General features: G+C 46.5%; 1 protein-coding gene across 2 annotated transcripts in view; it reads right to left on the bottom strand.

The window, feature by feature from the left end:
- The window catches only part of LOC121577955 (protein phosphatase 1 regulatory subunit 1A), an 87,625-nt gene that overhangs the window by 46,429 nt on the left and 16,528 nt on the right, over positions 1 to 24,668 (bottom strand). For both annotated transcript variants that reach the window (XM_041891954.2, XM_041891955.2), the window contains exon 2: positions 19,199 to 19,259. In XM_041891954.2, the coding sequence (XP_041747888.1) occupies positions 19,199 to 19,259 (61 nt within the window). The remainder of the gene's footprint in view (positions 1 to 19,198; positions 19,260 to 24,668) is intronic.

The raw sequence follows: 24,668 nt of genomic DNA, 5'->3' as shown, positions 1-24,668 counted from the left end.
CCGGAGCCAGAGCAGTCCACTCCACCGGGGTCCAGTTCAGCTCCAGTCAGCGGCTCCACTCCAGACCCAGAAGTCAGCCCCACTCCAGGGTCGGGGCCTCTCACACCAGGGTCCAGACAGGGCTTGGTGCATCGCGGGAGGATTGCCGATCCAGGCCCAGACGTCAGCCCCTCTCCAGGTTCGGGGTCTCCCACACCAGGGTCCAGACAGGGCTAGTTGGTGAGTCAGGGTGTGAATATTCTATGTGTGGGAATTTTTATGTGGACATTCTATGTCACTGCATTTCTATGTTTGGCTGGGTGTGATTCCCAATCAGAGGCAGCTGTCGCTCGTTGTCTCTGATTGGGGATCATACTTAGGCAGCCATGTTGCCTACCTTAGTTGTGGGATCTTGTTTGTGTTCCTGTTAGGCTTGTTGTGTGTATAGCCCATAGGACTTCACGTTTTCGTTGTTTTTGTTATTTTGTCAAGTGTTTATTCGTATTAATAAACATGTACGCATATCACGCTGCACCTTGGTCTGACCCGTCTCTCAACGATCGTGACAGCAAACCGTAGTCTGTCTTTTTTATGGCGGTTTTGGAGCAGTGGCTTCTTCCTTGCTGAGCGGCCTTTCAGGTTATGTCGATATAGGACTCGTTTTCCTGTGGATATAGATACTTTTGTACCTGTTTCCTCCAGCATCTTCACAAGGTCCTTTGCTGTTGTTCTGGGATTGATTTGCACTTTTCGCACCAAAGAACGTTCATCTCTAGGAGACAGAATGCGTCTCCTTCCTGAGCGGTATGATGGCTGCATGGTCCCATGGTGTTTATACTTGCGTACTATTGTTTGTACAGATGAACGTGGTACCTTCAGGCATTTGGAAATTGCTCCCAAGGATGAACCAGACTTGTGGAGGTCTACAAATTTATTTCTGAGGTCTTGGCTGATTTCTTTTGATTTTCCCATGATGTCAAGCAAAGAGGCACTGAGTTTGAAGTTAGGCCTTGAAATACATCCCTAGGTACACCTCCAATTGACTCAAATGATGTCAATTAGCCTATCAGAAGCTTCTAAAGCCATGATATCATTTTCTGGAATTTTCCAAGCTGTTTAAAGGCACCGTCAACTTAGTGTATGTAAACTTCTGACCCACTGGAATTGTGATACAGTGAATAATAAGTGAAATAATCTGTGTGTAAACAATTGACTTGCCAAAACTATAGTTTGTTAACAAGAAATTTGTGGAGTGTTTGAAAAAAGAGTTTTATGTAAGTGTATGTAAACTTCCGACTTCAACTGTATAAGCTAAGAGATTTCCTTTGTTCAGTTAGTTCATATAGCAATGGGCCACCCACGTGCCGTTTGCTACGTGAACCCGGTACCGCAATATGAAATACTTTGAATCAACTCTCCATGTAAGTGTTTAACTATTCTCTTGCATTCTGAATTACTTGATACAGGAGAAAATCATCATAACAGATGTGTAGTGTCAGCGTTTGTTGCTGGCATTTCATGCCTAAATTTGCTAATCTTGCCAATTAAAACATTATTAAAGTAGTTGGCAATATCAGTGGGTTTTGTGATGAATGAGCCATCTGATTCAATGAATGATGGAGCGGAGTTTGCCTTTTTGCCCAAAATTTCATTTAAGGTGCTCCAAAGTTTATGTAATTTATCTTTGTTTCATAGTGTAGTTTCTTCTTCTTTTGATTCAGTTTAGTCTCATGATTTCTCAATTTGCAGTACGTTTGCCAATCGGTTGAACAGCCAGACCTATTTACCATCTCTTTTGCCTCATCCCTTTTTCAATTCCTCCTCAATCCATGGGGATTTAACCATTTTTACAGTCATTTTCTTAATTGGTGCATGCTTATTAGTAAATGGGATAAGCAATTTCAGAAATGTGTCAAGTGCAGCGTCTGGTTGCTCGTCATTACACACCACGGCCCAACAAATATTCTTCACATCAACAACATAGGAATCACTACAAAACGTATTGTATTACCTCTTATACACAATATTAGGCCCATCCTTTGGAATTTTGGTTTTCCTAGATATGGTTACTATATTGTGGTCACTACATCTGATGGATTTGGATACTGCTTTCAAACACATTTCTGTAGCATAAGTAAAGACAGTGTCACGGATTCTGCCGAGGCTGCTCCTCCTCCTTGCTCGGGCAGGCTTCGGCGTTCGTCGTCCCCGGAGTACTAGCTACCACCGTTAGATGTTTCGATGTTTGATTGGTTTGGTCTGTCTGTTGCACCTGTTTCCGTTTGTGTCTGATTATGTGTCCTATAAGTTTCCTGCTTTGTGTTTGTTAGTTTGTGTGTTATTTCCACCTCTCAGTTGGTGTCGCTTGTGCTGTACTCTGGACTTTGTGTATAGTTATGCACAGTGTTTGCGTTGTCGCTCGCCTCCTTGTTGTTGAGGTCCTTTATTTTGTATTGTTATACAGTTAGTAAAGTCTTGTTTGACTCAGCCTATGCGTCCTGCGTCTGACTCCTCAACCGCATCCACATCAACGCTGACAGAATAACACACCCGCTATGGAGTCAGCAGGAGCAGCGGCGGCACCCAAGTCGCTGGAGGAACGGATCAGCGATCAAGACACCATGATCCGGCAACTTGGGGTCGCCATGAACGAGGTGTCCAACACTCTGCGCCGTTTGGTCACTGGAGAGGTGCCCACACCTTCGCACACCTTACCATCACCATCGGCCAGTCCTCCTCTCCCAGCACCGGAACCCAGGGGCATTCGGCTCTCGCTCCCGAGGGCATATGATGGTACCGCAGCCGGGTGTCAGGGGTTCCTCCTGCAGGTGGAACTCTACCTGGCCACCATACACCCGGCGCCCTCGGGATACGAGAGCGTCTCCGCCCTCATCTCCTGTCTCTCCGGCAAGGCGTTGGAGTGGGCCAACGCCGAATGGAGGGGAATAGACGCCGCCACCATCACCTACGCGGAGTTCTCCCGCCGCTTTAGGGCTGTGTTCGATCATCCACCTGAGGGGAAGGCGGCGGGGGAGCGTCTGTTCCACCTCCGACAGGGGAAGAGGAGTGCACAGGACTTCGCCCTGGAGTTCCGGACATTAGCGGCGGATGCGGGGTGGAATGAGAGGGCCCTCATCGACCATTATCGGTGCAGCCTACGAGAGGACGTTTGTCGTGAGCTGGCCTGCAGGGACACCAACCTATCCTTCGACCAGTTGGTGGACATTTCCATCCGTCTCGACACCCTGCTGGCTACCCGCGGACGTCCCGAATGGGGGTCGTCCATTCCACCCTCCAGCACCTCCGAGCCGATTCCTATGGAGCTCGGGGGTGCTGGCGCTAGAGAGAGGAGGAGAGAGAACCCGAGGGGGGCCGTCCCCTGCACCAACTGTGGCCGTGGAGGGCACACTGTGGCTAGGTGCTGGGGAGGGTCTCCTGGGAGAGGGGACAACAGGTCACGCACTGGGGAGTCATTTCAGGTGAGTAGGCGCCCCACTTACCCAGAGCTCTCTGTTGGTCACCTGTGTATACCTGTGAGATTTCCACAGGTGGCACCTCATTCCCAGCATAAGGCGCTAGTAGATTCAGGCGCAGCTGGGAATTTTGTTGATCGTGAATTTTGTTCTAGGTTAGGAATTCCCCTTCGGCCGGTGGAAGCCCCCTTCCCTGTTCATGCCCTAGACAGCCGGCCGCTGGGGTCGGGGGTTGATTAGAGAAGTCACAGCACCACTTAAGATGACTACGCAGGGGGGTCATGAGGAGATCATTCAGTTTTATCTGATCGACTCTCCTGCGTATCCCGTGGTGCTGGGGCTTCCCTGGTTAAGCGCCCATGATCCTACCATTGCGTGGCAACAGAGGGCTCTGATGGAGTGGTCTGCCCAGTGTGTAGGGAGATGTATAGGTGTTTCCTTAGGGGCGACGTCGGTGGAGGGTCCGAACCAAGTGCCCGCAATGCGCATTCCCCCTGAATATGAGGATTTAGCACTTGTGTTCAGCAAGACTAGGGCAACACAGCTGCCACCTCATAGACAGGGGGATTGTGCGATAGATCTCCAAACAGGAGCGGCACTTCCGCAGAGCCGTGTGTATCCCCTGTCTCAAGAGGAGACAGCGGCTATGGAGACTTACATAGCCGAGTCCTTGGAACAGGGATACATACGGTCCTCCACTTCCCCGGTTTCCTCGAGTTTCTTCTTTGTGAAGAAGAAGGACGGGGGTTTGCGCCCGTGTATTGATTACCGTAGTCTCAATCAGATCACGGTTAAGTACAGTTATCCTCTTCCTCTGATTGCGACTATGACTGAGTCATTACGCGGAGCGCGGTTCTTCACAAAGTTGGATCTCAGGAGCGCGTAAAATCTGGTGCGCATTAGGGAGGGGGATGAATGGAAAACAGCATTTAGCACCACCTCGGGTCATTACGAGTATCTCGTCATGCCATACGGGTTAATGAATGCTCCTTCAGTCTTCCAATCCTTTGTGGATGAGATTTTCCGGGACATGCGTGGGCAGGGTGTGGTAGTATACATCGACGACATCCTAGTGTACTCTTCTACACAAGCCGAGCATGTAGCCCTGGTGCGCCGAGTATTGAGGAGGCTGTTGGAGCATGACTTGTATGTCAAGGCAGAGAAATGCTTGTTTTTCCAGGAGTCCGTCTCCTTTTTGGGTTATCGATTGTCCGTGTCTGGTGTGAAGATAGAGGTTGACCGTGTGTCGGCCGTGCGTAATTGGCAAACTCCAACCACTGTAAAAGAGGTGCAGCAGTTTTTGGGTTTTGCTAATTACTACCGGAGGTTTATCCGGGGCTTTGGACAGGTGGCAGCTCCCATTACGTCCCTGCTGAAGGGGGGCCCGGTGCATTTGCAGTGGTCAGCTGAAGCGGACAGGGCATTTGTTAAACTGAAGAACCTGTTCACTTCGGCTCCGGTGCTGGCGCATCCGAACCCCGCTTTACCATTCCAAGTTGAGGTAGACGCGTCAGAGGCCGGTATTGGGGCAGTTCTGTCGCAACGGTCCGGCACGCCACCTAAACTCCGCCCCTGTGCGTTCTATTCTAAGAAGCTCAGCCCGGAGGAGCGTAATTATGACGTAGGGGACAGGGAGCTGTTAGCCGTGGTTCAGGCCCTAAAGGTGTGGAGGCATTGGCTTGAGGGGGCTCAACACCCTTTCCTCATTCTGACTGACCACCGTAACTTGGAGTACATCCGGGCAGCTAGGAGATTGAACCCTCGTCAGGCTAGGTGGAACATGTTCCTGACCCGGTTTGTTTTTAAGATCACATACATCCCAGGGTCCCAGAACGGTAAGGCAGACGCCCTGTACCGGCGGTATGACACAGAGGAGAGGTCCATTGAGCCTACTCCCATACTGCCAGAGTCTTGTCTGGTGGCTCCGGTGGTGTGGGAGGTCGATGCGGAGATCGAGCGGGCATTGCGTACCGACCCTACTCCCCCAGAGTGTCCTGTGGGGCGGACGTACGTTCCGCTCGAGGTTCGTGATCGCCTTATTTATTGGGCTCATACATCACCCTCCTCTGGACATCCAGGTATTGGCCGGACAGTGCACTGCCTTAGCGTGAAATACTGGTGGCCAACGTTAGCTAGGGATGTGAGGGTTTATGTCTCCTCCTGCTCGGTGTGCGCCCAGTGTAAGGCGCCTAGACACCTGCCCAGGGGAAAGTTACATCCCCTGCCCGTTCCACAACGACCATGGTCCCACCTCTCGGTGGATTTTGTGACCGACCTTCCCCCTCCCAGGGGAATACCACCATTTTGGTCGTTGTGGATCGGTTTTCCAAGGCCTGTCGTCTCCTCCCAATGCCGGGTCTTCCTACTGCCCTATAGACCGCTGAGGCCCTATTTACCCACGTTTTCCGGCACTATGGGGTTCCCGAGGATATAGTGTCTGACCGAGGTCCCCAGTTCACCTCCAGAGTCTGGGGGGCGTTCATGGAACGCTTGGGGGTCTCGGTGAGCCTTACCTCGGGTTACCACCCAGAGAGCAATGGGCAGGTAGAACGAGTCAACCAGGATGTGGGTAGGTTTCTGAGGTCCTATTGCCAGGGCCGGCCGGAGGAGTGGTCAAGGTATATCCCCTGGGCAGAGATGGCACAGAACTCTCTCCGCCACTCCTCCACCAATCTAGCCCCTTTCCAGTGTGTGTTAGGGTATCAGCCGGTTCTGGCACCATGGCACGAGAGCCAGATCGAGGCTCCTGCGGTGGATGAGTGGATTCGGCGCTCGGAGGAGACGTGGAACGCTGCACATGTCCATCTGCAGCGGGCCATCCGTCGACAGAAGGCGAGCGCTGATCGCCACCGCAGTGAGGGACCGGTGTACGCAGTATCTCGTGGAGTGGGAGGGGTACGGCCCGGAGGAACGGTGCTGGGTGCCTAGGAGGGATATCCTAGATCCATCCCTCCTGACTGAGTTCCACCGTGGTCATCCCACGCGCCCGGCTCCGCGTCCTCCTGGTCGTCCCCGAGGCCGGGGTCGGCGCACGGCTGGAGCCGCGAGTCAAGGGGGGGGTACTGTCACGGATTCTGCCGAGGCTGCTCCTCCTCCTTGCTCGGGCAGGCTTCGGTGTTCGTCGTCCCCGGAGTACTAGCTACCACCGTTAGATGTTTCGATGTTTGATTGGTTTGGTCTGTCTGTTGCACCTGTTTCCGTTTGTGTCTGATTATGTGTCCTATAAGTTTCCTACTTTGTGTTTGTTAGTTAGTGTGTTATTTCCGCCTGTCAGTTGGTGTTGCTTGTGCTGTACTCTGGACTTTGTGTATAGTTACGCACAGTGTTTGCGTTGTCGCTCGCCTCCTTGTTGTTGAGGTCCTTTATTTTGTATTGTTATACAGTTAGTAAAGTCTTGTTTGACTCAGCCTATGCGTCCTGCGTCTGACTCCTCAACCGCATCCACATCAACGCTGACAGACAGGCAGTAGTTACAGTTTGAAGCTTTCTCTTGAGTGGGCAGCCTGATGAAAGCCAGTCAATATTTAAATTACCCATAAAGTATACCTCTCTATTGATATCACATATATTATCAAGCATTTCACACGTTATCCAGATACTAACTGTTAGCACTTGGTGGTCTATAGCAGATTCCCACCAGAATGGGCTTTAGGTGAGGCAAATGAACCTGTTGCCATATTACTTCAACAGTATTTAACATGAGATCCTCTCTAAGCTTGACAGGGATGTGGTTCTGAATATAGACTGCAACACTGCCCCCGTTGGCATTTCTGTCTTTTCTGTAAACGTTATAAACTTGTATTGCTACCACTGTATCATCAAAGGTATTATCTAAGTGAGTTTCAGAGATTGTCAGAATATGAATGTCATCTGTTACTAGCAAATTATTGATTTCATGAACCTTGTTTCTAAAGCTACATATGTAAACGTGGGCTATTTTTAGCACTTTTCTGGGATGGTTGATTATTTGTCTTGCTTTATTGGGAACTTAGCAGAGGTAAACATACTCAGGTTATTTTTATTAGTGCAGAGTGAGCTGCACACAGTGGACACCACCTCAGTGCTAACACTATTACTCTGGTTCATAGGCATATGATTACTGCATACAATAGCTAAAGGAGGCATTCCGGGCAGTAAGAGGGACATCAATTAGGTTATTTACAATGTGTCTTCCAACGCCCCTAGGATAATGTACATTTGCTTAAGCATTATGATAACTCAGCGACACAATGGCAGGGATTAAATGAGCTGGACTTGGGTCATTGATAAGTCATTGTCTCAACGCAGCCTTATAATGATGTGAAAGGATCCAGGAACCCAAAAGGATTTGGGTGGATCCCATCCTCCTTATAATATTAGCTTTGTTTCCAGAAGGTATGAAAATTGTCCATAAATGTTAAACCCACAGAGCTGCAATAGTTTCATAGCCAGTTATGGCTAAAAGTCTGTTGAACCGTTGCCTTTATTATTATAGCAAATAGAGTCTTATCTGTATTATTATAGCCAATAGGGTGTTATCTTTATTATTATAGCCCATAGGGTCTTATCTTTATTATTATAGCCAATAGAGTCTTATCTATATTATTATAGCCCATAGGGTCTTATCTTTATTAATATAGCCGATAGGGTCTTATCTTTATTATTAAAGCCAATAGTCTTATCTTTATTATTATAGCCAATAGAGTCTTATCTGTATTATTACAGCCAATAGAGACTTATCTTTATTATTATAGCCCTTCTTGCCTTGTCTCTCAGATCTCTCTCTCTCTCTCTCTCTCTCTCTCTCTCTCTCTCTCTCTCTCTCTCTCTCTCTCTCTCTCTCTCTCTCTCTCTCGACTGACAGGCATCCAGCTACAGCTCACTGTAATACAGACATCAGAGGAGTGGTGTGTGTGTGTATGTGCCTGTGTGTGTGTGTGTGTGTGTTTATGTGCCTGTGTGTGTGTGTATGTGCCTGTGTGTGTGTGTGTGTGTAGTACGGAACTGTTCTTTGTCTTCAGGGAGAAAATCAAAGACTCAGTTAATCTCCTGTGAATCTCTTGGGAGAAAAATCCATAAGAACAAAGACAGAAAAGAGAGAATTGTATAAATAACTATTACAATGACTAAGCAACATTTACTATAACACAACCACCACACAAACACATACACACACACAATCTCTCTCTCTCTGAACTCTGATATTACACAGGTACTTAAGGAGTAGGAGAAGGGGTTTGCTAGTTTGTTCTCATGTAACAAAAATGTGGCATATTTTTAGGAATAATTTTATAAAGACATAAGTTCCCTGAGAACTAAAATGGAAAATACAATGTTAGAACCCTCTTATATATGTAACCTGTACTTAAACGAGGAGCTGTCTGTGGCAGAAGTTAAGAAGGTGATTGACGCTGCAAAAAATGGGTAAGCGTTTGGCATTGATGAACTGTCTAAAGAAGTTTTAAAATCCCCTAAATTAATTGACATCCTATATGATTTGAGGAATAGGTTTATTAAGTACGGTCTATAAATTATATTCATTCATCCTCAACAATAGGCTGATGACCTTTCTGGAGGATCTTTTAACATTCTGGTGGAAGAACAAAATGGTTTTCGTATGTCACAACTTCTTCCGAAGCTGCCTCCTCTCCTTGTTCGGGCAGGCTTCGGCGTTCGTCGTCACCGGCCTTCTAGCCACTGCCGCTCCTCATCTCATCATTGCATTTGTTTTGTCTTGATTATTACACACACCTGGTTCATATCCCCTCATCAGTACATGTATAAGTATTCCTTCTGCCCCCCTTGTCTTTGTGTGTGATTGTTTATTGTGGAGTTTATTATAGCTCGGTGGAGCTATTGTATTTTGTATCGCCGGGATATTCACCCATGTGCCTTGTTTTCTCCAGTGCGCCGTATTTACCACACTGGAGTGTTTTACACATTGCTGCGTACCGCTGTTTTACCGAATAAACCAATTATTCTGTGATTTACCCTCCTGTGCCTGACTCCGTCTAAATCACCCACCACAGAATCACACACCCAACAGCATGGAGTCAGCAGGAAACGGGAATATGCCTGGAGTCGTTGAGCAGGTCCGGGAGCATTCCAACATGCTAGCCAGCTTGGGCAAAGCGATGGATCGGGTTCTCCAGGTCATCCAACGCCTGGATAGGAGAGGACCCGACCCTTCGGGAACAGCTGAGCGACCGGATCCAGCCACCTACACTCCAGCACCCAGAGGGATTCACCTATCCCGACCGAGGGATTCCTCCTGCAGCTGGACCTCTATTTTTCCACCATCAACCCAGCTCCCTCGGAGCGGGAGAAGGTGTCCGCACTCGTCTCCTGCTTCTCGGGGAAAGCCCTGGAGTGGGTCAACGCGGTCTGGAGTGAAGGAGGAGATGCGTTGGACAACTACGGGGTGTTCGCTCGCCTCTTCCGGGCAGTCTTCGATCATCCCCCCGAAGTAAGAGAGGCCGGCAAGTGCCTGGTCCATCTTAGGCAGGGGACGACGACCGTGCAAGACTTTGCCCTGGAGTTTAGAACTCTAGTGGCGGGGTCTGGGTGGAACGAGCAGGCCCTCATCGACCACTTCCGGTGCAGCCTGCGGGAGGACATCCGAAGGGAGCTAGCCTGCTGGGATACCACGTTGACCTTCAACCAGCTAGTGGACATGGCCATCCAGTTGGACAACCTGCTGGCTTCCAGAGGACGTTCTGGAAGAGGCCTGCCCGTTTCACCCCCCTGCCACCCGGATCACGTGCCGAATGGAGCTGGGTGGTGCAGCGATCCGGGAGAACGGAGGACAACAGATCCAGTGTCACTCTTCTGGCAAGAGAGGACATTCTGCTGCACGCTGTCGTCAGTGTTCTTCTGGGTCTGGAGGCGGCAGGCAGGGCACTCTCGTGTCACCCCAGGTAGCGCAAACCCACACTCGTTCAGAGCCCTTTGCTGCACACTTCACCATACACGTCAACTTCCCTGAGCACAAGATAGTTCCCCAGTGTAAGGCGCTGGTCGATTCAGGCGCAGCTGGGAACTTTATGGACAGGTCTTTAGCTAATAGGTTATGTATCTTATTGGTTCCCCTACCCATTCCATTTCCCATCAAAGCACTTGACAGTCAACCATTAGGGTCAGGTTTTGTTAGGGAGGTTACAGCACCAGTCACAATGATTATGTAGGAAACCCATAGGGAGCAAATCACTTTTTATATTATTGAATCCCCTGATTTCCCTGTTGTGTTGGGTCATCCCTGACTCTCACTACACGACCCCACCTTTTCATGGCCGCAGAGGGTTCTCACGGAATGGTCATGAGAGTGTCAGGGTAGGTGTCTAGCTGTTTCCGTTGGTGCAACCACAGTGGAAAGTCCAGACACTACCTCCACTGTGCGCATTCCCCCTTGAATACTTCGACTTAGTGCACACGTTTTCCAAAATGCAGGCGATCAAATAACCACCTCATCGGGCGGGGGATTGCGTGATAAACCTCAGGTAAGATGCTGTGCCTCCAAAGAGTCATGTCTATCCCCTGTCGCAGGCTGAAACGGAGGCAATTGAGACATACGTCTCCGAGTCCCTGCGCCAGGGGTTCATACGTCCCTCCACTTCACCTGCCTCCTCTAGTTAATTTTTTTTGTGAAGAAGAAGGACGGAGGTCTGCACCCTTGCATTGATTACCGGGAACTTAATCAAACTATCATTCGCTATAGTTACCCTCTACCCCTCATCTCCTCTGTTATAGAATCAATGCATGGGGCGCGCTTCTTCACGAAACCTGGTGCGTGTCTGGGAGGGGGACGAGTGGAAGACAGGATTCAGCACAACCATGGAACATTACGAATATCTGGTGATGCCGTACAGGTTGATGAATGCTCGTCTTCCAGTCCTTTGTGAACGAGGTGTTTCGGGACATGCTTGGTCGCGGTGTGGTGGTCTACATCGATGACATTCTGGTCTATTCTGCTACGTGCGCCGACCGTGTGTCACTGGTTCGCAGAGTGCTGGGCCGACTGTTGGAACATGACCTTTATGCCAAGGCAGAAAAGTGTCTGTTTTTCCAACAGTACGTCTCCTTCCTCGGATATGCATTATCACCTCAGGTGTGGAGATGGAGGGCGACTGCATTTCAGCCGTGCGTAATTGGCTGACTCCAACCACGGTAAAGGAGGTGCAGTGCTTTATTGGCTTTGCCAATAACTATCGGAGGTTTGTCCGGTGCTTTGGCAAGGTCGCAGCTCCCATCACCTCTCTGTTGAAGGGTGGGCCGTCCCGGCTCCGCTGGTCTGCTGAGGCTGACAGGGCTTTCAGTAACCTGAGGGCTCTGTTCACCACAGCCCCGGTACTGCCCCATCCCGATCCATCATTACTGTTCGTAGTGGAGGTGGATGTGTCCGAGGTAGGGATAAGCGCTGTCCTATCTCAACGCTCGGGCACTCCACCCAAGCTCCGCCCCTGTGCCTTCTTCTCTAAGAAGCTCAGCCCGACGGAACAGAACTACGACGTTGGTGATTGGGAGCTGTTGGCTGTTGTCAGAGCCCTGACCATGTGGAGGCACTGGCTCGAGGGGACGAAACACCCTTTCCTCGTCTGGACTGGCCACCGTAACCTGGAGTACATCCGGGCAGCGAGGAGGCTGATCCCTCGCCAGGCCAGGTGGGCCTTGTTCTTCACCCGGTTTGATTTCACGTTGTCATACATACCAGGTACGAAGAACGTGAAGGCAGATGCACTGTCACGGCTGTACGACACAGAGGAGAGGCCCATAGACAACACCCCCATACTCCCGGCCTCCTGCATTGGGGCGCCGGTAGTGTGGGCGGTGGACGCGGACATAGAGCGGGCGTTACGCACAGAGCCATCTCCACCTCAGTGCCCAGCTGGGCTGCAGTACATGCCATTTCTTGTCTGTGATCGTCTGATCTATTGGGCACACACGTCCCACTCCTCTGGTCACCCAGGTATCGGCTGAACAGTGTGCTTCCTGACCGGGAAGTACTGGTGGCCTACCTTGGCTAAGGGCATGAGGGTGTATGTCTCCTCCTGCTTGGTGTGCGCCCAGAGTAAGGCACCTCCCAGCGTGTAAGTTACATCCCTTACCAGTTCCACAATGGCCATGGTCCCATTTGTCAATTGACTTTCTCACTGAAACACCACCATCCTATCGTTGTGGACCGCTTTTCTAAAGCCTGCCGCCTCCTTCCTCTGCCCGGTCTCCCCACGGCCCTGCAAACGGCGGAAGCCCTGTTTACTCACATCTTCCGGCACTACGGGGTGCCAGAATACATAGTGTCTGACCGGCGTCCCCAGTTTACATCCAGGGTCTGGAAGGCATTCATGGAACGTCTGGGGGTCTCGGTCAGCCTGACCTCTGGGTTTCACCCCGAGTCTAATGGGCAGGTGGAATGGGTAAATCAGGATGTGGGTAGGTTCCTGCGGTCCTACTGCCCAGAACTCTCTCCGCCACTGCTCCACTAACCTAACTCCCTTTCAATGTGTCTTAGGGTATCAGCCGGTTCTGGCACTGTGGCATCAGAGCCAGACCGAAGCTCCTGCGGTGGACGACTGGTTTCGGCGCGCAGAGGAGACGTGGAACGCTGCCCACATCCACGTCCACCTCCAGCGCACCGCGCGTTGCCAGAAAGCCAACTCTAGTAGTGAGGCCCTGGTCTTTGTACCGGGTGACCGGGTCTGGCTCTCGACCCAGAATCTGCCCCGCCGCCTGCCCTGCCGCAAGTTGAGCCCGCAGTTTGTGGGGCCGTTCAAAGTCCTGAGGAGAATAAATTAGGTTACGTATAGTTTACTTCTCCCTCCTGTTTACCGTATTAACCCCTCGTTTCATGTGTCTCTCCTCAGGCCGATGGTGGCTGGTCCGCTCCAGGAGTCTGAGGTGCGGGAGGTCCCTCTGCCCCCTCTGGACATCGAGGGGGCCCCGGCGTACTCCGTCCGTTCCATCCTGGATTCGAGGCATCGGGTGGGGGGCCTTCAGTACCTCATGGAGTGGGAGGGGTACGGTCCGGAGGAGCGGTGCTGGGTCCCAGTGAGGGATGTCCTCGAACCCCTCCCTGTTGCGGGATTTCCACCGTCGCCATCCAGCTCGCCGTGCTCCGCGTCCTCCTGGCCGTCCCCGAGGCCGGTGTCAGCGCACTGCTGGAGCTGCGCGTCAAGGGTAGGGGTACTGTCACGACTTCTTCCGAAGCTGCCTCATTTCCTTGTTTGGGCAGGCTTCGGCATTCGTCGTCACCAGCCTTCTAGCCACTGCCGCTCATCATCTCATCATTCCATTTGTTTTGTCTTGTTTATTACACACACCTGGTTCATATCCCCTCATCAGTACCTGTATAAGTATTATCTCTGCCCCCCTTGTCTTTGTGTGTGATTGTTTATTGTGGAGGTTATTATAGCTCGGTGGAGCTACGTTGTATTTTGTATCGCCGGGATATTCACCCATGTGCCTTGTGTAGTATCTTAAACAGTCTGGGATTGTGCTGACGTTTACAAAAGTGTGTTATAGGAAACGTGGCTCTTTTTGCTGAAACATCTGGAAAGCATTACTAAATTCCTGGAAAAGAGGATATGTAATGGCCAGTGATTGGATGTTAGAATCACGCCATGCTCTGGCCATGTACGATATAATGCCATGTCTTGAACAGAGAGGGAAGATAGCAAATTACTGATTGGCTGTGCTGTCTCACAGATATCTGCAGAATCTGTCAAATTCCGATGCTGGAACCTTTGTTATAATAAACCTTTAAAAACAGAGTACAGTGTCGGCGGATCTTCTTATCATCACAAGCATGGACCAGCAAAAGTGTTTCTTTTAGACACTACACTTGTTTTCTCCAGTGACCTGTATTTACCGCACTGGAGTGTTTTACGCATTGCTGTGCACCGCTGTCTTACCGAATAAACCATTTATTCTGTGATTTACCCTCCTGCGCCTGACTCCGTCCAAATCACCCGCCACATCGTAAATCCAGAGCCTGTATAGATCATATCTTCTTGGTCTGTACAATAATCAGAAATAGATTACACGAAGATAAGCCTACTTTTGCATGTTTCATTAATTTCCAGAAAGTTTTTGATTTTGTAAATAGGGATCTTTTAGCCTATAGTTTGTTAAAGACAGGGGTTGATGGGAAATTTTAGCACGCAATCCAGTCTCTACAAAGTACCAATTGCTTGAGTGTGTGTAAATGAATATTGTACAGATTGGTTTCCCACACGCTCGGGTGTAAAACAAGGAGACCCTTATCACCGACTTTGTTTGCTATGTGTATAAATGATTTGGCAAAATAAATTAAACAGTTAAATATTGGAGTAAGATATGATGACGAAATGCTAAGTATCCTTTCATATGCTGATGATATTATTTTGATGGCAAAAACTGAACAAGACTTGCAGAACATGTTATTATGTGCAGTCAATTGGTGTAAAAGATGGAGACTCATGATCAACCAGACAAAAACACAGATAATGCATTTTAGAAAACCAGGTACTAAGAGAAGTGTTTTTTGGTTTTGTTTTGGTGAAGACATTCTTGAGTTTACCAGCGATTATAAATATTTGGGTATTTTTATTGATTAACATATTACCTTTCCATACGGAACATCTGCCCTGGCCGACTCAGCAAGAAGAGCTCTTGGGTGAGTTATAGGAAAATCAAAAACACTCAAAGATATTGGTTATGCTACGTATTCTAAACTGTATCAGACATGCGGGTGTCCTTTTCTGGACTATTCAGCAGGAATGGGGTCTTAAGAGGTATCTCAAAAATGAACATGTCCATAACAGAGCAGTATGTTACTTTTTAGGTGTCCACAAGTTTGCGCCTATACTTGCAATATCTGGGGACACGGGCTGGGAACCCTGCGGGGATAGATGGAATGCGTGTATGGTGAGACTTTGGAATAGACTGTTGGATATGCCAACTGCCAGAATAGCTAGTCAAGTTTTTAAATGGGATCTATCCATAAGGGGATCCTGGGCAACTGAAATGTCTGACCTTTTTCAACAGTCTGACTGTGAACATCTGTACGAAAACCAAATTAAGGGAGTCTTATGTCACGACTTCCTCTGAAGCTGCCTCCCCTCCTTGTTCGGGCAGGCTTCGCCGTTCGTCGCCACTGGCCTTCTAGCCACTGCCGCTCCATATCTCATCATTCCATTTGTCTTGTCTTGTCAATTACACACACCTGGTTCATATCCCCTCATTAGTACATGAATAAGTGTTCCCTCTGCCCCCCTTGTCCTTGTGGGTGATTGTTTATTTGTGAGAGTAGTGTAGCTCGGTGGAGCTACTCGTACCTTGTTATTACCGGGGTAGATATTTCCCCTGTGCCTGTTATTGTTGGAGCTACCGTTACCTTGTATTGCCAGGGTAGATTTTCCCCTGTGCCTGTTTCGTTTGTCGCTATCCAGCGCTATTTGTGTACGACGGAATAAACTCTGCATTCGGTGATTACCTCCTGCGCCTGACTCCTTCTATCACACTCATCACAACATAGATATTATTAAAAAACAACTGTTGATGCAATATGAAAAAAAAATGGGTGAAGGAGATGAATCATAAACCCAAATTGAGAACCTTTTGTTTGATTAAGGGTGAATTTGTGTGTGAGAGATGTATTATGTATAACCTACCTAAAAGCAAGAGATCACTATGTGCACAGGTAAGATCAGGGATATTGCCTCTGCGTATTGAAACAGGTTGGTATTGTGGTGAAATGGAGGAGGAAAGACTATGTAACTATTGTGACCTTGAAGAAATAGAGAATGAAACTCATTGTGTCCCTTCTACCACGATATACACTTGCTCTTACACCAGAAAGCACACCACATATACCCTGACATTATGTGGCTGAGCGTTGAGGAGAAACTGAAATGTTTTTTTGTCCATTGTGTATTTCCGTTTGCGGAATATTTAGATAAAGCCTGGAATAACAGAAAAAGGGCTTCCTATCATTAAATTGTAAAAATATTTAGCTTCTATGTGGTAAATGGTACGTGTGTATATAGATTGTGTATAGGCTTGTCTCCCATATGAATCTTCTCTTTGTGCCAGGCTGGGTTCAAATGTCTTCTGTTTCATTTTTCTGTTTTTATCTATCTGTATATGTTATGTATGTATGTATGTATGTATGTATGTATGTATGTATGTATGTATGTATGTATGTATGTATGTATGTATGTATGTATGTATGTATGTATATTATCTTACTACTCGAGGGATATAATTATTGTTTGAATAACCTTAATAATTATTATGTATTGATTTTTACCTTACATTTGTTCACTCTTTATGCAATGTGCAATGCAGAGAACACCAGAAGAAGAATTATCACTGAATTACCACAGTGAATTATTGTAATGTTTGTTTATGTGTCAATCATCCCATTGGGGGATGGGTTGCCAATTGACGATTTGACACAAAAATAAACAATAATTTATTCGTTCATGCAGAATAGGCTCTGAATGTCAACAACAGGAATCAGGCCAGAGGTGTCCCACTCTCTTAGCACACCAGGGGGAAGAGAGAGACAGAGAGAGACAGGGGAGAGGAGAGGAGAGGAGAGGAGAGGAGAGGAGAGGAGAGGAGAGGAGAGGAGAGGAGAGGAGAGGAGAGGAGAGGAGAGGAGATATCCCACTGGGAGAAGAGAGGGATACGTTTGGTTCCTAATGTCAGGAAGGACAGCAATAATAGAGCCATATGAGGATTAGGGGGTTAGTTCCTATGGTAAGAAAGGACAGAAGGACAGATAGACTAGAGCCAGAAGGGGCTGGGGAACCTAGATCCAGTAGTCAGTGAGGATAGGAAGCACCAAGTGGGAGTACGGACACACTACATTATGGATATGGAAATGACATGCTGTATATGCTGTATGTATGATGCAGATCTAACCATGGCAACCTGGACATCTTATGTCACTCAGTAGGAGTAAAAAGGTAGGAGTGTATAATATAAAGGTAGGAGGTTAGGGGATGTATAATATAAAGGTAGGAGGTTAGGGGATGTATAATATAAAGGTAGGAGGTTAGGGGATGTATAATATAAAGGTAGGAGGTTAGGGGATGTATAATATAAAGGTAGGAGGTTAGGGGATGTATAATATAAAGGTAGGAGGTTAGGGGATGTATAATATCAAGGTAGGAGGTTAGGGGATGTATAATATAAAGGTAGGAGGTTAGGGGATGTATAATATAAAGGTAGGAGGTTAGGGGATGTATAATATAAAGGTAGGAGGCTAGGGGATGTATAATATAAAGGTAGGAGGTTAGGGGATGTATAATATAAAGGTAGGAGGTTAGGGGATGTATAATATAAAGGTAGGAGGTTAGGGGATGTATAATATAAAGGTAGGAGGTTAGGGGATGTATAATATATAGGTAGGAGGTTAGGGGATGTATAATATAAAGGTAGGAGGTTAGGGGATGTATAATATAAAGGTAGGAGGTTAGGGGATGTATAATATAAAGGTAGGAGGTTAGGGGATGTATAATATAAAGGTAGGAGGTTAGGGGGATGTATAATATAAAGGTAGGAGGTTAGGGGATGTATAATATAAAGGTAGGAGGTTAGGGGATGTATAATATAAAGGTAGGAGGTTAGGGGATGTATAATATAAAGGTAGGAGGTTAGGGGATGTATAATATAAAGGTAGGAGGCTAGGGGATGTATAATATAAAGGTAGGAGGTTAGGGGATGTATAATATAAAGGTAGGAGGTTAGGGGATGTATAATATAAAGGTAGGAGGTTAGGGGATGTATAATATAAAGGTAGGAGGTTAGGGGGATGTATAATATATAGGTAGGAGGTTAGGGGATGTATAATATAAAGGTAGGAGGCTAGGGGATGTATAATATAAAGGTAGGAGGTTAGGGGATGTATAATATAAAGGTAGGAGGTTAGGGGATGTATAATATAAAGGTAGGAGGTTAGGGGATGTATAATATAAAGGTAGAAGGCTAGGGGATGTATAATATAAAGGTAGGGGGTTAGGGGATGTATAATATAAAGGTAGGAGGCTAGGGGATGTATAATATAACTAGATTATAATACATAATAAATTGCTTCACTGTGCATCTGCCTCTGCATTGCTGCTCTTTGGAGTTTTACGCTGAGTACTTTTTACTTTGTGATGACTACTGATATTAAAGGGCTTTCTAAATACATTTGATTGATTGATCCGCTGCCAGTGGACCGGGCAGAAGACACTATAGTAGGCCTATGTATTAATGGACACTATAGTAGTCCTATGTATTAATGGACACTATAGTAGGCCTATGTATTAATGGACACTATAGTAGTCCTATGTATTAATGGACACTATAATAGTCCTATGTATTAATGGACACTATAGTAGGCCTATGTATTAATGGACACTATAGTAGGCCTATGTATTAATGGACACTATAGTAGGCCTATGTATTAATGGACACTATAGTAGTCCTATGTATTAATGGACACTATAGTAGGCCTATGTATTAATGGACACTATAGTAGGCCTATGTATTAATGGACACTATAGTAGTCCTATGTATTAATGGACACTATAGTAGTCCTATGTATTAATGGACACTATAGTAGTCCTATGTATTAATGGACACTATAATAGTCCTATGTATTAATGGACACTATAGTAGGCCTATGTATTAATGGACACTATAGTAGGCCTATGTATTAATGGACACTATAGTAGTCCTATGTATTAATGGACACTATAATAGTCCTATGTATTAAAGTGAATGCGATACTATTCAGTTACCTGGAGAAGACTGGTCACTAGATGCTACCAGGGTAGCAGGGGTGGGCCGACGTCTTCTGATCTGAAGAGAAACAGACGGAACTGCCATCAGTATTCAAGAAATCAAGAAAAAGTAAAGTAAGAAACCAAGAAAAACACAATAAGATTTTGTGCTGGTGGTGTTTGCTTTGAATTAAGATGTGTTGTGAGGTTCAAGAAGACTCCAACAACCGTATTGCACCCACACGAACAGCTCACCTCATCCTCAACTCCCTCAGTTTCACACACACACACACACACACACACACACACACACACACACACACACACACACACACACACACACACACACACACACACAGACACACAGCAGCAGCAGTTCTGAGCTGTAGCTGCCAGCCTTGCTGAGTAAGGACGAAAGACATGTGAGGTCCAATCCTACTGTTTCTAAATGCTGAAATCTGCAATTACAAAACAGTCTAGTCTGCTTTCTGTTCACAGCCAGTATCCCACACAGTGTTATTTATGCGTATCCTGTACTGGAGTGACAAAGACAGTCAGCACCTTGATGATAGTTTTACAGCCAGACTTAGTAGGCTTCTTCCCCTGTTTTTATCACTATTAAATATAGCCTACAGGTAAGAAGGAAGACAAGATGGCATTCACAAAACAACACAGTTGCAAAACTCCTAACCCAACCGAGGTTGAGTTGCAAAACAGCCTACACACAGAAACAAGCAATTGAGGCTGCGTTTACACAGGCAGCCAAATTCTGATGTTTTTATTGGCAAAAGAGCTGATCCGATTGGTCAAAATATCATAATTGGGCAACCAGTGTAAACGCAGCCTTTGTGATCTTTGAAATGCATATGTTACCACTAAAGAAAATGCTTCCCTAATAAGAGTTGTTGGCAGTTGATGTTATTCTTCAATAACACAGACCCCAAAGCAAATCAAGGGGAGAAAAATATATGTATTCAAAGAGAACAAATCATAGCTGTTATGCTGGAAAGTAGATTGTAAAGTGAGGGAAAAAAGTATTTGAGCCCCTGCTGATTTTGTACGTTTGCCCACTGACAAAGAAATTATCAGTCTATAATTTTAATGGTAGGTTTGCAAAAGAATCCAGAAAAACGCATGTCAAAAATGTTATAAATTGATTTGCATTTTAATGAGGGAAATAAGTATTTGACCCCCTCTCAATCAGAAAGATTTCTGGCTCCCAGGTGTTTTTTATACAGGTAACGAGCTGAGATTAGGAGTGCTCCTAATCTCAGCTCGTTACCTGTATAAAAGACACCTGTCCACAGAAGCAATCAATCAATCAGATTCCAAACTCTCCACCATGGCCAAGACCAAAGAGCTCTCCAAGGATGTCAGGGACAAGATTGTAGACCTACACAAGGCTGGAATGGGCTACAAGACCATCGCCAAGCAGCTTGGTGAGAAGGTGACAACAGTTGGTGCGATTATTCGCAAATGGAAGAAACAAAAAAGAACTGTCAATCTCCCTCAGCCTGGGGCTCCATGCAAGATCTCACCTCGTGGAGTTGCAATGATCATGAGAACAGTCAGGAATCAGCCCAGAACTACACGGGAGGATCTTGTCAATGATCTCAAGGCAGCTGGGACCATAGTCACCAAGAACACAATTGGTAACACACTACGCCGTGAAGGACTGAAATCCTGCAGCGCCCGCAAGGTCCCCCTGCTCAAGAAAGCACATATACAGGCCCGTCTGAAGTTTGCCAATGAACATCTGAATGATTCAGAGGAGAACTGGGTGAAAGTGTTGTGGTCAGATGAGACCAAAATGGAGCTCTTTGGCATCAACTCAACTCGCCATGTTTGGAGGAGGATGAATGCAGCCTATGACCCCAAGAACACCATCCCCACCTTCAAACATGGAGGTGGAAACATTATGCTTTGGGGGTGTTTTTCTGCTAAGGGGACAGGACAACTTCACCGCATCAAAGGGACGATAGACGGGGCCATGTACCGTCAAATCTTGGGTGAGAACCTCCTTCCCTCAGCCAGGGCATTGAAAATGGGTCGTGGATGGGTATTCCAGCATGACAATGACCCAAAACACACGGCCAAGGCAACAAAAGAGTGGCTCAAGAAGAAGCACTTCAGCCTAGCGAGTCTCCAGACCTTAATCCCATAGAAAATCTGTGGAGGGAGCTGAAGGTTCGAGTTGCCAAACGTCAGCCTCAACACCTTAATGACTTGGAGAAGATCTGCAAAGAGGAGTGGGACAAAATCCCTCCTGAGATGTGTGCAAACCTGGTGGCCAACTACAAGAAACGTCTGACCTCTGTGATTGCCAACAAGGGTTTTGCCACCAAGTACTAAGTCATGTTTTGCAGAGGGGTCAAATACTTATTTCCCTCATTAAAATGCAAATCAATTTATAACATTTTTGACATGCGGTTTTTCTGGATTTTTTTGTTGTTATTCTGTCTCTCACTGTTCAAATAAACCTACTATTAAAAGTATAGACCGATCATGTCTTTGTCAGTGGGCAAATGCACAAAATCAACAGGGGATCAAATACTTTTTTCCTTTACTGTATACAGTGGGGGAAAAAAGTATTTAGTCAGCCACCAATTGTGCAAGTTCTCCCACTTAAAAAGATGAGAGAGGCCTGTAATTTTCATCATAGGTACACGTCAACTATGACAGACAAAATTAGAAAAAAAAATCCAGAGAATCACATTGTAGGATTTTTAATGAATTTATTTGCAAATTATGGTGGAAAATAAGTATTTGGTCAATAACAAAAGTTTCTCAATAATTTGTTATATACCCTTTGTTGGCAATGACACAGGTCAAACGTTTTCTGTAAGTCTTCACAAGGTTTTCACACACTGTTGCTGGTATTTTGTCCCATTCCTCCATGCAGATCTCCTCTAGAGCAGTGATGTTTTGGGGCTGTCGCTGGGCAACACAGACTTTCAACTCCCTCCAAAGATTTTCTATGGGGTTGAGATCTGGAGACTGGCTAGGCCACTCCAGGACCTTGAAATGCTTCTTACGAAGCCACTCCTTCGTTTGCCCGGGCGGTGTGTTTGGGATCATTGTCATTCTGAAAGACCCAGCCACGTTTCATCTTCAATGCCCTTGCTGATGGAAGGAGGTTTTCATTCAAAATCTCACGATACATGGCCCCATTCATTCTTTCCTTTACACGGATCAGTCGTCCTGGTCCCTTTGCAGAAAAAAAGCCCCAAAGCATGATGTTTCCACCCCCATGCTTCACAGTAGGTATGGTGTTCTTTGGATGCAACTCAGCATTCTTTGTCCTCCAAACACGACGAGTTGAGTTTTTACCAAAAAAGTTCTATTTTGGTTTCATCTGACCATATGACTTTCTCCCAATCCTCTTCTGGATCATCCAAATGCACTCTAGCAAACTTCAGATGGGCCTGGACATGTACTGGCTTAAGCAGGGGGGACACGTCTGGCACTGCAGGATTTGAGTCCCTGGCGGCGTAGTGTGTTACTGATGGTAGGCTTTGTTACTTTGGTCCCAGCTCTCTGCAGGTCATTCACTAGGGTCCCCCCGTGTGGTTCTGGGATTTTTGCTCACCGTTCTTGTGATCATTTTGACCCCACGGGGTGAGATCTTGCGTGGAGCCCCAGATCGAGGGAGATTATCAGTGGTCTTGTATGTCTTCCATTTCCTAATAATTGCTCCCACAGTTGATTTCTTCAAACCAAGCTGCTTACCTATTGCAGATTCAGTCTTCCCAGCCTGGTGCAGGTCTACAATTTAGTTTCTGATGTCCTTTGACAGCTCTTTGGTCTTGGCCATAGTGGAGTTTGGAGTGTGACTGTTTGAGGTTGTGGACAGGTGTCTTTTATACTGATAACAAGTTCAAACAGGTGCCATTAATACAGGTAACTAGTGGAGGACAGAGGAGCATCTTAAAGAAGAAGCTACAGGTCTGTGAGAGCCAGAAATCTTGCTTGTTTGTAGGTGACCAAATACTTATTTTCCACCATCATTTGCAAATAAATTCATTAAAAATCCTACAATGTGATTTTCTGGATTTTTATTCCTCAATTTGTCTGTCATAGTTGACGTGTACCTATGATGAAAATTACAGGCCTCTCTCATCTTTTTAAGTGGGAGAACTTGCACAATTGGTGGCTGACTAAATACTTTTTTTCCCCACTGTATGTTAATTCTTCCCTGTCCTCAATGTTTCTCCACTGAACAAAGAGACAGGATGTAGTTTATAGCCTCAAGCCTAGCATGTGGCTGACCAATTATAATTCCTTGTAATAAAATTGTGCCAATGGCCAAATACCAAGTATCCCATTTCAGGCTCAATGTATAGACAATTTGGACCAATGAGAACTTGCCACATGTAGCTATGAGTCCCTGGTTGGAACCCCTACACAGATTCCAAACAGATGTTGAACTGAAAAACAACTATTTCCATTGATCGTTAATTCCCTCTTGACCTCTAGTCCTCTGCTTTGTGTATTTATCTTCAAATATTTTTGACTTCAAATAGTCTTGCTCTGCTTTCGATGTCATCTCCTTGATGACACACTGCTTACTAGTCAATGTTAGCTCCTTGATGACACACTGCTCACTAGTCAATGTTGTCTCCTTGATGACACACTGCTGCTCACTAGTCAATGTTATCTCCTTGATGACACCCTGCTCACTAGTCAATGTTATCTCCTTGATGACACCCTGCTCACTAGTCAATGTTAGCTCCTTGATGACACCCTGCTCACTAGTCAATGTTAGCTCCTTGATGACACCCTGCTCACTAGTCAATGTTATCTCCTTGATGACACCCTGCTCACTAGTCAATGTTATCTCCTTGATGACACCCTGCTCACTAGTCAATGTTATCTCCTTGATGACACCCTGCTCACTAGTCAATGTTAACTCCTTGATGACACCCTGCTCACTAGTCAATGTTAGCTCCTTGATGACACACTGCTGCTCAGTAGTCAATGTTTTCTCCTTGATGACACACTGCTGATCATTAGTCAATGTTATCTCCTTGATGACACCCTGCTCACTAGTCAATGTTATCTCCTTGATGACACACTGCTAGCTCACTAGTCAATGTTATCTCCTTGATGACACACTGCTCACTAGTCAATGTTATCTCCTTGATGACACACTGCTAGCTCACTAGTCAATGTTATCTCCTTGATGACACACTGCTTCCTAGTCAATGTTAGCTCCTTGAAGACACATTGCTGCTCACTAGTCAATGGTATCTCCTTGATGACACACTGCTTCCTAGTCAATGTTAGCTCCTTGAAGACACATTGCTGCTCACTAGTCAATGGTATCTCCTTGATGACACACTGCTCATTAGTCAATGTTATCTCCTTGAAGACACACTGCTGCTCACTAGTCAATGGTATCTCCTTGATGACACACTGCTCATTAGTCAATGTTATCTCCTTGAAGACACACTGCTGCTCACTAGTCAATGGTATCTCCTTGATGACA

The sequence above is a fragment of the Coregonus clupeaformis genome, chromosome 12, assembly GCF_020615455.1.
Source record: "Coregonus clupeaformis isolate EN_2021a chromosome 12, ASM2061545v1, whole genome shotgun sequence".
Lineage (NCBI taxonomy): Eukaryota > Metazoa > Chordata > Actinopteri > Salmoniformes > Salmonidae > Coregonus > Coregonus clupeaformis.
Note: the sequence above shows the minus strand (reverse complement) of the source record. Positions and strands in the feature narration are given on the sequence as shown.